Genomic DNA, 14,086 nt, shown 5'->3' on the forward strand with positions numbered 1-14,086 from the left:
CCTATTTCTCTGGCATCCTGATTCACATCCAAGTCTGTCTGGTATAACGCTCAAAGCAAACATGCCAGCTGAGTTAGGAACATTTTCTGCTCAACAAATATCCACATGCACTTTCACATTTCTCAGGCCCTCTGTGGTTAAATGGAACATCTGTCCAGTTCTGGCCAACTGGCTGTGGGCGGAAACACGTAAGTGCAGAGATGTTGTAGACAACGGGTGCCATCAGCCTGGGTCCCTGGAACAGTGCTATGTGCTCATCTCCAAATATGCACTGGACATTCAGTGCAAGCAGGAAATCAGCTTTTTTGGTATGCCATGCCACTGAAATTTGGGGGTTAATTTGTAACTGCTGTATGACCTACCCTTATCCTAATATATCAGTCATACAAAAGAAAGAGCCACCTGAGACCCCAAAATAGGAGTTGGAAGGAGAGCACTGGGCCAGACCACACTCCTCTCAGCTCCCTTCCTCATGGCCAGATCAGGGCTGGGGGTGTTAAAACAGGTGGCCTTTCTCATTCTCTTTCTTTCTCTCTCTCCTTCTGTCTCTCTTTATGTCTCTCTCTCTCTTTCTCTCTTTCTCTGTCTCTCTCTCTCCCCAAACCGCTTAACTAATACTAGCAATGTCTTTCTCATATAAAGAAAGTCCTAAGAAGAAATGGAATAAGATATGAACAAAATTCCATTGAGGACAAAAGAGAAGACTATTTGTGTCTGACTACTACTTGCTAAAGCTGGGAGACACAGATCACTGTCCATAATCCTTCCTTTTTCTTAATTTGAAAATTAAGGTAAAGTATAAACAAGAAAAATATGCCTAATGTTTCACTGCCTAGATTCAGCCTCTATTAATATTTTGGCACATTAGCTTTCCTTCTATTTCTTTTTTTTTCCACCTAAGTATTTATTTATTTATTTATTTAGAGAGCAAGCGAGCGAGCACATAAGCAGCGGAGGGACAGAGAGGGAGAGAGAAAGACAGAGAGAAAGAGACACAATCTCAAGCAAGCTCTGCACTGTTAGTACAGAGCCCAACATAGGGACCAAACTCACGAACTATGAGATCATGACCTGAGCTGAAATCAAGAGTTGGACACTTAACCCAACTGAGTCACCCAGGCACCCCTCATTCTATTTCTATGTATATATCTCCACCTATTAAAAGTTATACAAAAGAACACATTCATTTAAAAAATAAAATTAGAACATCGTGGAAAAGTTTGAGTACCCTTTGACCTACATTCCTAGGTGCTTGCTTCCCCTTCTTGCCATAACTATTATGAGACTGGTTTATATTGTTCTGGTCTATCTTAAATACATGCACATGTAGCCAATGTAAGTTTATGCATATATAAATTCATAGTAAATATAAAGTACCATTTTGCAGTGTTGCACTTTCCATATACAGACACTGTGGTCAAGAAAAGCAACATGGAGGGGGAGGCAGAGCGGAAAGAGCTCAGATGGGGCTTAAAGCCAAATAAGGCAAATCGGAGATGAATCTTTATTTAACCTACATAAGGTCACAACAATTTCACTTCCAGAAATATTCCACTGTTACTGATTTTTAGTTAAAAATATCAAAGAGATACTGAATTAGCATATAACAGGAGACCATTCAGACAAAGTGAATGGCTGCTTCAGGGACAGACAGTGCTCTAGACACATCCGTATGATACTATAAATCTCATTTCCTGGTAGAGGTGGGCAGCCTACTAGTAAATATGCATTGCAAATGGATTAATTAGTAGACAAAAGTATGTAATAAAATACACAGTCAACCTATAAGGTAATTATTCTAACAGGCTCTTTGGCTTAATATGGATTCTTCTTTCCAATTTCTTTAAGCATGACCACTGATGGACAAGTGCCCTTGGAGATAACACAGGTGAATACTGAAGACGGATCTAGTGTTTAGAACCAGTTCAGTGTTCAGAAGCTGGCACCAATGGATTTAGAACTAACGGCTCTAGAGGAGGACCTGGTGGTCATAGAAGATGATGCTCTGTAAATGGCCCCAGTTGGTGAGTTCATGGGACACATGCACACCCGGTTGAGACGAACAGCCCTGGACCCTCACAACCTCCTGGAACTTTAGGATAATGACAGTGGCAGACACAGTGCACCTCTATCATGTGTGTCATTAGCACAAACTTAAAAGTAGCCTGAAGGATATCAGCCTCATCTCCCCGAAGCAGAAGCAGCTGGGAATTGAGGTCAGCCACATGGCCAATAATTCAAGCAATCACACCTACATCATGAAACCTCAATAAAAACATTGGATACTGAAGCTCGGGTGAACTTCCCTGGTTGGCAATACTATGAGTATTGTCTGAAAAGGAAGTAACACCGTCCAGGATTCTACTTAGGGAAGACAACAGGAACTTCTGCATATGGACCCCTTCCAGACCTGTGGCATCTTTATTTTGGCTCGTTCTGATTTTTGCTATAATAAAACTATAATCCTAAGTTTAAAAAAAGTGGTCCAAAGTAATATATGACAGGATTATTACTCTGAAAAGCTTTAGAATTAATGGTCCACAGACAGTACAATGTGTGAAGGAAATTTCTTTTTACCTGTGGTCCTCCTTTCCCAGCTGTCCCCTCCCCTCCTCCCCAAAGGCTATATATATGACTAGGAACTTGAGGCTACTTTCTTTAGGAGGGATGAGGTAAGGGGGAAGGATAGGGGCACTGCAGCATTCTAGAAATTTACTCATCTTTTTTCCTGGCCAAGGAGCCAAGTGGCAGCCATTAAAAAATCTGAAGCTGAGACCCCATTTATATTTTAAAAGACTTTAGCTGAACTGATTCCATTTGTATTACATGGGCCCTATGAACACAAGACAATGAAATCCCTTCACAAATGCAACACTACATTTAGGAATCAAGAGTAATTGGTTTGGAAAAGACACACACTTGTATCTTCTTAGCACTAGTGGAAATACTGCCCTTCCCCTGCCCAGCCAAGTCAATTAACTAACACTAAGGGTTTTTAAGACATTTTGAGGGAAAGTAGAGGGGGAGAAACCTGAGATTAACATCACTTTTATTTAGTTCAAAACAGTGTGTCTTCTAGTCTCTTGAATTTACTGTGGTGATAACCAGAGACTCAAACTTGAAGTCAAACCCCAAGGATGAAGGAAGCTCAGGAGACGTTGATGAAATTCACTTCCAGACACGCTGGAAATACCCAGGTAGGGCATGGGGTATACAGAAGAAACCCTCCTACCACCACTTTATGCCATGAATTTGTAGAACTTTCCGAAGAATTTGTACCAAATCTCAGAAGGAACTGTATGGCCTGATTGTGATTTAAGTCTATGACTCAACGGGATACAGATTCATGAGCCCGTGGTCATATCCAATTTGCTTTACCCAACTATCTGAGGAAAGCACTAATGATTTTTGCTACATGGCAGTTGACCTAAACAATTAGGTAAAAGATGCAAATAGTGTGGTGAGGCTGGACCTACTGTCCAATGACGCTCCTTTGGACTGCCAGGGTGCCCTCTGTGTTCATCCCTCCCTACAACATGACATACACCATTGTGACAACCTGTTGGCTTGCCTGTCTCTCCAAGACCCATCAAGCCAAGGACTCTGTCCTATTTGTCACTATAACCTCTCTGCCCAACACAGACAAGATGGCCTATCATGTTTATGAAATGAATAAATGAAGAGCAAAGAGCTTCCTTTCTAGAGAAATTAATTCTACCTTGCCTAAATTAAGCCCACTTCTTAAAGTGTGAGGAAATGAGTGGTTATATTATTGAGCATGCAGACATAAATGATTATCTCATTTAATAATGAGCTGGGCCCAATAATAAAAATTGTCTGTCTGTTGTTCCTTAGTTACTGCTCTGCCAAGTAGCCCAATCTGTTAACTGACATTAAAGCTCTAATTTAATTAAATCTTGAATCAGGCCTAGAAAATCTACTGAGAGCACTTTGTTTAATTACAGGCAGGGGGCAAGCACCAGTCCTATCGATCTGGTCAGTTCAAATTCTACTCGATGAATGTGAGCAGTGAAAAGAAATGTGGCCCCACTTGCTTTTCAGGCAACTTTGATGAACTGTGGATTCAGACCTGCTCTAAAGACAGCCAAGGCAAACAAGCCATGTGCGATGTGGCATCACAGAGATGGAAACAAAACTGTACCTTAATCTTTCCAAAGAGCGACACATCAGGCAGGAACAGAAGAAAACAAACCACAAAAGACAGATTCCTCCTCAGGGAAATGAAATATATTGGGTGGTGGTGGGTGGAAGTCATCCAGCATTTAAAGTCTAGCAAACTGGCATTCTAACACAGCTGGCAAATTCTATGAGACCCACAATTATTTTGCAATAGAGAAATTAATTGTGGGTAGGTATACAAATTTCTGAGGACATTTCCCATTGACGAAGAGACACAAGGCTACTCAACATTTTATGATTGGGATGTAACGGAAATATAAATTATATAAAATCATATTAACTGCAAACCTTCAAAGATATTAAGTGTGATCAGAATTAAGGTTATCTGGGGCACCTGGGCGGCTCAGTCGGTTAAACGTCTGACTTTGGCTCAGGTCACGATCTCACAGTTTGTGGGTTCGGGCCCCTGTGTCGGGCTCTGTGCTGACAGCTCAGAGCCAGGAGCCTGCTTGGGATTCTGTATCTCCCTCTCTCTCGGCCTCTCTCCCACTTGTATGCTGTTTCTCTGTCTCAAAAATAAGTAAAAAATATTTTAAAAAATTAAGAAAAAAGAATTAAGATCGTCTAAGTGCTTTATGAGTATTAACTAATTTTGGATACTACAGTGGATACTATTCTTATTCCCACTTCATGGCAGAGTAAACTGAGGCTCAGAGAGGTTAGGTAACTTGCTAAAGGTTCATGGTGACTTGGCAGGTCAGGCTGTGACCCCAGGTACATAGTACTACATAGTACCACCACAGTATGCTGTTCTTAACACTAACCTCCAGAGTTGGAGACGATACTTGAAGAAGGGGGACTGGCTTTTCATCCTTTGCTTGTCACAATCCAGGGATGTTTTGTACTTTAGTAACTCAAGTTTAGAGGAGAAAATTTATTCTAATACACAATATGTAATTACATCTAAGACCAACATTTCCTTCACAAAACATGCACCATCCGAACGTGCACACTAAGAGCAAGCATGCCTAATTAGGGCATTAGTCATAATGATCAGGGAGTGTAACCCAGGAAGCTCCAGGTGGTGTGGGCCTCAGCACTAAGTAAATTTCACCAGCTTGCCCAGATAAAGTCTTTGCTGACTGGGATGATTTACACCTGCTGATGCAAGTGCAGAGAATGGCATCCCATACAGCTGGGGACTGAAAATAAGCTTAGGCACGTGAGTTCAGACAAACACGTTCAGATACGGGAGATAGGAATGCGGGCCTTTTAATTATGACATGAGCCAGAAATGAGGACAAGAGCTGATCATGGTTAAAAATAGTAATTTCTTCCATATTCATATGTAACGGCAACCAAGAAAACTTGTCTGTGGATTAAAAACAGAATGATGGGGGCCGCCTGGGTGGCTCAATCAGTTAAGCATCTGACTTCGGCTCAGGTCATGATCTCGCAGCTTGTGGGGGGGTTCGAGCCCCAGATAAGGCTCTGTGCTGACAGCTAAGAGCCTGGAGCCTGTTTCAGATTCTGCGTCTCCCTCTCTCTCTCTCTGCCCCACCCCCACTCACACTCTGTCCTTCTCTCAAAAAATAAACATTAAAAAAAATTAAAAACAAACAAAAAATCAGAATGATGTACACATGCTGACCTTAGTGAAGACAAGTTAAATGTAAAGGAGAGGAGGGGCGCCTGGATGGCTCAGTCATTTAAGTCTCAGACTTCGGCTCAGGTCATGATCTTGTAGTCCGGGAGTTCGAGCCCTGCGTCAGGCTCTGTGCTGACAGCTCGGAGCCTGGAGCCTGCTTCAGATTCTGCATCTCCCTCTCTTTCTACCCCTCCCCTGCTTACACTCTGGCTCTCTCACAAAATAAATAAGCGTTTAAAAAAAAAGGAGAGGAGGGGCGCCTGGGTGGCTCAGTTGGTTAAGTGTCTGACTTCAGCTCAGATCATGATCTTGCAGTGAGTTCAAGCTCTGTGTCAGGCTCTGTGCTGACAGCTCAGAGCCTGGAGTCAGCCTCAGATTCTGTCTCCCTCTCTCTCTGCCCATCCCCCACTCACATGCGCGCACGCACACACTCTCTCTCTCTCTCCCTCATAAGTAACTAAACATTAAAATAATAAAGTAAATAAATAAAAGTAAAAGAGAGGGGCATCTAGGTGACTCAGTTGGTTAAGCATCTGACTTTGGCTCAGGTTATGATCTCGCAGTTTGTGAGTTTGAGCCCCTCATCAGTCTCTCTGCCGTCAGTACAGAGCCTGCTTCTGATCCTCTGTCCCTCTCTCTGCCCCTCCCCTGCTGGTTCTCTCTCTCCCTCTCTCTCAAAATAAATAAATAAACTTAAAAAAAAATAAAAGGAGGAAAAGCAATGGTGAAGGATGAGGGGATCTACTAAATGTATTTTACCTAAGTCAACTTTATCTTTGTGCACAATTGCCAGTCAGAGCACAACTAGAAAGCAAGCTTCTAATATTGCCAAGATTGAAAAAGAGAGTAAAGTACGTCCAGTAATTGAAAGTGAAGTTCAGAGGGAATGTGTTTCTGATTGAAGAATTCATTGCTTTACCCCAGACCAATCACAGATCAAAATCACAGCCAAAGAAATACTTGTAGGTTCCTGAGAAAAAAAACTCCATCTTTGAAAAACCAAGTGCTTTAACAATTCTGCCAAACATTTTTCTCCTGAAACATCAGCTCCTTTAGTAATGGATGTATTTCCTAAGCAAGTTGCTCTTAAAACTGGTTCAGGCCATAGAGCCATTTGGTATGTTGGGGTACACTGGGGTGAATGCCAAGAATTACACACACACACATACACACACTTAACACACAGAACATGTGTATGCACACACATATACACATGATTATTGTAACATTAATACGTGCACTAGAGGAAATGACATTTCACATTAGACTCAGTGTAGATAAGCGAAAGCAAGTACTATAAACTGAAAGGAAGTTTTATAGAAGAAATTGCAAAGGGGGAAATTCTATAAATTTTAGCCAATTATAAAATATTTTTAGTCTACCTTAAAAGAAGATAATTTAATTGAGCTTGGGGAAGATGTGCATACACTGGAGAATGGTTTGAGAATCACTGAGCTGATATAATTTTACCATCTACTTAGATGTGTGATTCTAGAGAGTGGTGTTTTTTAAAAGCTTACCTGCACACCTCAGCACTTTCAAAATACTCCCCTTTGCAGAATGACTTCATGATCAGAAAGGGATGGAGATTCCTAAAACTGCAAATCCCACAACATTCTTGGGGCTGCCCCTGGCGGTATACGCTCATTTGTCTTTCAGCCCCACAGCCTAGGGGAAAGGCCTGGCCATGTTGGATTTGGTGCACTCACCCGCCTCCGGAGCCGGTCCCGCTCCTCCCGGATAGCGTTCATGGTGGCCTTGGTCCTGTTCAGCTCCTCCTCTTTGCTGCACAGCATGGCGGTCAGGCTTTCATTCTCTTCCCTCAGCCCAGCCAACTCCTTCTCCCAACGAGACCGCTCTTCAGCCAGGTTGGGATACAGGTCCCGGCCAAGTACCCCCTCAATCTCCTCGACTGTCTGGAAAGCACAAAGACAAGGTGAGTGGGTTACCTGGGAGAAAGGTTGGGGGAAGAAAACAGGCACGATGGGAGCAAGTACTGACAGAAGAGTAGGTTCTACAGCTCTTTCACTGCAAGCAGTAACCGTGACTACCCTCAAATTATCCCCTCCCCATTTTCAGATAACTTGCCTGGGTCACAGTCTGTGTTTCCCAATAGTCCCCAGAGTAAGAACAACACAGTCCCTCCAAGGTAAGTTGGTCTATCTGTGGCTCTAACTGCCATGTCCACACAAATGTTTATCTCCTCTGCCCATGTTCTAGAGTCAGAGAATACACATAACTGGACAGCAAGCCAGTTGATGATCATCATGGTTGCAAATGTGAAGTTGCAAACAGCATACAAAATCTAACTTGAAGTTTCCCAAATTATAAGCCTTGCACATTCCAACTCCAAGATAACCGGGGGTCACATCACCATTTCTAGCTTTTAGTGTCACATCAGAATTCAGAAGGTGTGAATGAGGTTCACTCCCAAGATGTGAAAGATAAAAATAAACCTCAGTGACACAGAAAAGATGAAGCTCATTGTGGATGCTTCTAAGACAGTAGGGATTTAATTAATTAATAAGACAGCTATGAGCTAAAAAAGAAAAGAATCTTAATAGTACTTGGAGTTTTTTCCCCCACAAATTCATTTAAAACACAGTATTAATGGAGAAGAAAAATGCGTAAAATTAGAAAAAAGGAAGAACTCATTCCACTTGCTTTCAGAAACTATTTGTTCACATCCATTGCCCTTTGACATAGGAAGCATAAGCCAAAGGACATGGAAAAAAGAGGGAGTATTACCATGTAGCATAGAAGGCAGTGAGAAGATGTGAGGAGAAACAGGTGGTCTCAAAATTTCAAGAATGTGAGGGAATGACTCCCTTGGACACCCACGTTGGTTCCTTGATGAAAAGTTACCCAAATCTCGTTGCCACTTTCCCTATGTAGGGCTTCATCCTTTCTCTCAAATCTGATGCTCTTTTCCTTGTCAGCCCGGCTCCAGGCTCTTGCTGGTTGGCAGAAATCCTCAGCCCCTTCCTGCCCTCTCCAGGCTGAGGCTAGGGCTGGGCACCTAAGCTGACATTACAATCAAATCTAGGGCCTGGGAGAGGCTCCTGCGTGGCTCAATCGGTTAAGCATCCAACTTTGGCACAGGTCATGATCTCATGGTTCGTGAATTCGAGCCCTGCATCAGGCTCTGTGCTGACAGTGTGGAGCCTGCTTGGGATTCTCTCTCTCTGCCCCTACCCTGCTCACTCTTTCTCTCTCTCAAAATAAATAAATAAAATCTTAAAATGTTTTATAAAAATATAGGGCCTGGGAGGGGCACCTGGGTGGCTCAGTTGGTTAAGCATCTGACTTCAGCTCAGGTCATGATCTCACGGTTTGTGAGTTCAAGCCCCGTGTCAGGCTCTGTGCTGACAGCTTGAAGCCTAAAACCTGCTTCAGATTCTGTGTCTCCCTCTCTCTCTGCCTCACCTCCACTCACACTCTGTCTCTCAAGGATTAAAAAAAGAAAAAAAAAAATACAGGGCCTGGGAGACTAACATGAAAGAAACATCTGTGGTTTGCTTCCCCAAACCACATCAACTGTATATTCATAACTGAGATGAATAAGATGGAAAACCAGTTGTGCTACACACATGAATCATGGTTTACCTGGAAATACCACAGCTCTTTTGTGAAATCCAGAATTCCTGTGGACAGAAACCTGCGCCTAGCATCGAAGGTATTTTTCAATTAACGTGTCACATTTTCCCTTTACACAGGCTCCTCCCAGACTTTTCAGTGTGAACCGCTGTCTAGATTACGGAGCTCGGGTGAAGGCGCATAAAGATGCCAGAAGCCCAGTAACAACAGGACCTGGAGTTCCCATTGCTCATGAGGAGTTTGTGCAGATGCAGCACCTTCCACTGGTGCTTCCTAAGCAGGAAGACGGACGGCTGTGACAGGCATGGCTGACACCTAGCCTAGCATGCTCAGGATAGAGGACTCATTCAGACCCTAAATTAGCACCATGAATGGGTAACTTCTGAAATAATATTCTAGGAGCCTTAAAGGTGAAATAAAACTTCCAAGTTAATCCTACAACTTGCAAGTGCTACATGATGGGCCATAGTAAAATGATGTGGTTCAATACTAGCAGTCTAAGAGTTTTCAAGGAAATCTCTGCCCCCCCCCCCCCGCCTTTTTTTTTTTTTTTTTTTAAGAGAGAGAGACAGACTGAGCAGGGGTGGGGCAGAGGGAGAGGGAGACACAGAATCCAAAGCAGGCTCTAGGATCTGAGCTGACAGCACAGAGCCCAACACGGGGCTCGAACTCACAAACAATGAGATCATGACCTGAGCCCAAGTCTGACGTTTACCCAACTGAGCCACCCAGTCGCCCCAGGAAATCATTTCTGCTGCAAAGCCAGTGACTTTGCTGAAATAATGAGTTGTTTCTAACATTTATTTATTTTTGAGAGAGAGAGAGCACAGGGGACAGGCAGAGAGAGAGAGGAGACAGAGGATCCTAAGCAGACTCTGTGCTGATAGCAAAGAGCCCGATAAGGGGCTTGAACTCACAAACCGTGAGATCATGACCTGAGCCGAAGTCGGACACTTAACCAACTGAGCCACCCAGGCGCCCATGACTTTTTCTTTTTTTAATGTGACTCAACCCAACAAAAATTTATAGGACTCCTACTTCTCCCTGCTGCAATGTATAGTATGGTTTTCTTAGAAACACTCATTCCTAACAAATATTTGCAAAAACCACACTTCAAAAGGGAGAGAGATGTGACCATTTCCCTTGGATGCTCTCAAAAAGCCGGCCAAAGGGTGGGGTGGCGTACCTTGATGGCCAAGTCACAGTGCTCGCTGGCCGTGGTGAGCTGCTCAATGTGCCTGTCCACTTCAGCCACGGAGAGGCCACAGCTGCTCTTCTTCCTGCAGCAGACAACATTCTCCAGCCCCGTCAGCACCCTCTGCAGCTCCGAGTTCAGGTCACTGCAATTATCTGTGAGCAAATGTGGATGTGAGGAGTTAAATAGGCAGGTGGGCAACAACGAATGCTCTCTGTTTCACTTACATGAGGGACCCAGTCACGTAAAATGGAATGGCAACGGAGCTTCATATTTCCAAATTTCATGCCACGTGGCCTCATCTTACAGGCTGCTGGCACTGCCTCTGAGGCTTAGAGCCAACATAAAGCCTTAACTTATGTTGGCCACTTTCGAGATAGCCATGCCATGCTCAATGCTCTCGTCTTTCCCTGGAAGACAGCTATGTTCAAACTCTTTGGTAAGAATGAAGAAGGGTCCCAGAAGGGGCTGTTGGGACTTCAGAAGCCTTCTGGTCAACTTCCTCCTCAGCCATTCAGATGAGCAGACTTCAGAAAGAGTTTCAGCTGAGATCTCATAACTTTATTAAATAAACAAAACAAAAAGGCCCAGAGTGAACAGGGACACCAAGCATTTAAAAAAATAAAAACTGTTAAGAGACAGTCCTTGCCTTCAATGAGCTTATAATCAGGATTTTTTTTTCTGATATGACCACTGAACGTGTTCTACCATTGCAATTTAACCCCCTTTTCCATCAGGGGAAAAGTAAACTGTTCTAATAAAGTTCATTTTGTTCTCCATGTCAAGGTCTTGTAAACAATTCCAATAATTTGATTCTGACTTAAAAATATGGGTTACTTTTAATTGCTGGACACCTAGGGCCTGGTTTGGGAAGAAAAATTAATTATAATTTAATGTGAACTACAAATATTTTATAAGATAATTTTGTTGGGGAAAAAAATCCCCTTAAAGCCAAACCCAAATAACCTGTTACTTTGGATTCTTTTCTTATTGCAAGACAGGTGTTAGCTCTAAGCAGCCTCTCAGGGTACATTCTTCCCCTACAGCCAGTCTGCCTCCTGCATGAAAGGAGCTCAACGTCTACAGTTTCTCTTCTCCATCCTCCACCCCCTTCCTCAGTACATGCACTACAACAGTCCATTGTTTTTGGTGTTTACCTTTGGAAGACTTCAAAACACTCAGTGGGCTTTATCAGAATATTTTGGCCAACCTTATTTGACTTCCCGGATCTCCAAGTTACCTCAATCTAGAGAGAAGACAGCCTGAGGCTTTCACACCAACCAATGGACCCAATTATTCACCCTCCTCTCCCACCCGTTCCTGCCCATCTCTGGAAGGGCATCACCATCCACTCAGTTACTCAGGTTAACTCTCAGGCAAGCTTCATTTCTTTTTGCTTCACGTCCAGAACCCAATCCATCTTGTGAGTGCAACCCCCAAAGTTTATCCCCAAAGTGAGTTCTTCTTACCATCTCCACAGATATCAACACAGTTCAAACTACCACCATTTCTCCATGGAACCACCTGAACAACCTCCAACCTCCGCTCCCCACACTGCAGCCAAAGTGAGCCTCTTAAGGACATAAGTCAGCTGTTATTCCCCTAGCCCAGACCACTTAATGGCTTCCTGCTGTCATTCAACGAAAGTCCAAACTCCTCACCAGAGTCTGTGAGACTCTGCATCATCAGGACTGATGATGTTCTCAACCCAGGCTGCACCATGGAATTTTCTGGAGAGCTTTTATAAATTACCAATGTCCAGGCCCCACCCCAGACCAATTAAATCACAGTCTCTGGAGGTGGGGCTTGGGTACTGGGAACATTTTTAAAGTTCTTCAGATCACACTCACGTGCAGCCAGCGTGAGAACCGCTGACGCTGTCCTTGCCTCATCTGCTCAACTTCCCTTCCCCCTCACTCCATTCATACTCCTGACCTTCTCTCCATCCCTGGAGCATGCCAATCTCCTGTCTGCTCCAGGACTTCCTTTTCCTCTGCTGTTTCCTCTGCCAAGACAGATTTCTACCCAGGTCTCCACTTACTCAGTTCTTAGTTCAAATGCCACCTCCTCATCAAGCCTCTTCCCTACCTAAAGCCTGGGGTTCCAGCTCCTCTCCCAGCTCAGTCCCTACCCTATTATCCTATCTCCTTCATGCCAATTACCACTATCTGATCTGACTTAGGTGTTTCTTATCTCATCTCTGCTGAAATGTGAAAAGAAGAAACTTTGATCTTCCTCACCAGTGTGGAAGAACAAGAAGAGATCAACAAGAATAGATCACTATTCTTCAACAAGAATAGTGTAGGCGATCAAGAATTAGTTTTAAGTGGGCAAATATGAACCTCACATCATATATTTAAGAGACAGACTACAAACACAGGCTGCCAGTAGCATCATGTTTTCTATCAACCTTACTCTTTTTGTCCTCATCACAGACCATGCCCTGAGCTGCTGACAACTGAGAGGCACTCCTCACCATAGAAGGCTCTCTGGAGATGGAGTACAGGCGCCTACCACCAACTCAAGGCCAGGAGGTCCGGAGCATGCCAATAGAACTGTCTCTGGAGCACACTTCATTCTAAGTAATAAGCAGAGAAGTTTCTCCAAATCATCTTTTACCTCGAGGTGCACGGTTCCTGCTCCACTGTGATGGAGTAACACACACTCCCGAGTGACTTGTATTATTTTTTTTTTAACTTTTTTAAATGTTTACTTATTTTTTAATTTTTTTTTCACGTTTATTTATTTTTGAGACAGAGAGAGACAGAGCATGAATAGGGGAGGGGCAGAGAGAGAGAGGGAGACACAGAATCTGAAGCAGGCTCCAGGCGCTGAGCTGTCAGCACAGAGCCTGACGGGGGGCTCGAACTCACGGACCGCAAGATCATGACCTGAGCCAAAGTCGGATGCTTAACCGACTGAGCCACCCAGGCACCCCTAAATGTTTACTTATTCTTGAGAGAGAGAGACAGAGACACAGACAGAGACAGAGCATGAGTAGGAATGGGCAGAGAGGGAGAGAGACAGAATCTGAAGCAGGCTCCAGGCTCTGGGCCGTAAGCACAGAGCCCAATGCGGGGCTTGAACTCAAGAGCCACAAAATCATGACCTGAGCCAAAGTCAGATGCTAAACTAACTGAGCCACCCAGGAGCCCCTGCATGATTTGTATTATTAAGTGCTTAAAAGTAGGATGAGGAACAAAGATGCCGCTATTCAGCCATTCCATACGGATTTCTCTAGCACAGCTGCACTTGATACAGTGGTTGCAATGTATCACACGTCTGCTGATGGTCTCTCATGGCAGGACCTGAGAGGTGGAACCAGCCTGTATGCCAATGATATTGGGTCATAGGGAACAGGAGGAGGGTATATAAATCTGGCCAGTGCGTCTTTCTTATTGCTTAACCAAACAGTTGCTGAGCCCCACCTCAAGCTAGAAACAGGATACAAAAATGAATAGGAGACTCTCCTCAACCCTGAGAGGCTCACAGATGTACGAGAAAAT

At 43.7% G+C, this 14,086-nt stretch overlaps 1 protein-coding gene across 4 annotated transcripts in view; it reads right to left on the reverse strand.

Moving 5' to 3' along the window:
* MCC (MCC regulator of WNT signaling pathway) overlaps positions 1-14,086 on the reverse strand; it is a 425,462-nt gene that overhangs the window by 62,263 nt on the left and 349,113 nt on the right. For all 4 annotated transcript variants that reach the window (XM_027035816.2, XM_027035812.2, XM_015070216.3 and 1 more), the window contains 2 exons: positions 10,572-10,735; positions 7,498-7,704 (listed from right to left, as the gene is read on the reverse strand). In XM_027035816.2, the coding sequence (XP_026891617.1) occupies positions 7,498-7,704; positions 10,572-10,735 (371 nt within the window). The remainder of the gene's footprint in view (positions 1-7,497; positions 7,705-10,571; positions 10,736-14,086) is intronic.

Source organism: Acinonyx jubatus, chromosome A1 (assembly GCF_027475565.1).
Source record: "Acinonyx jubatus isolate Ajub_Pintada_27869175 chromosome A1, VMU_Ajub_asm_v1.0, whole genome shotgun sequence".
Lineage (NCBI taxonomy): Eukaryota > Metazoa > Chordata > Mammalia > Carnivora > Felidae > Acinonyx > Acinonyx jubatus.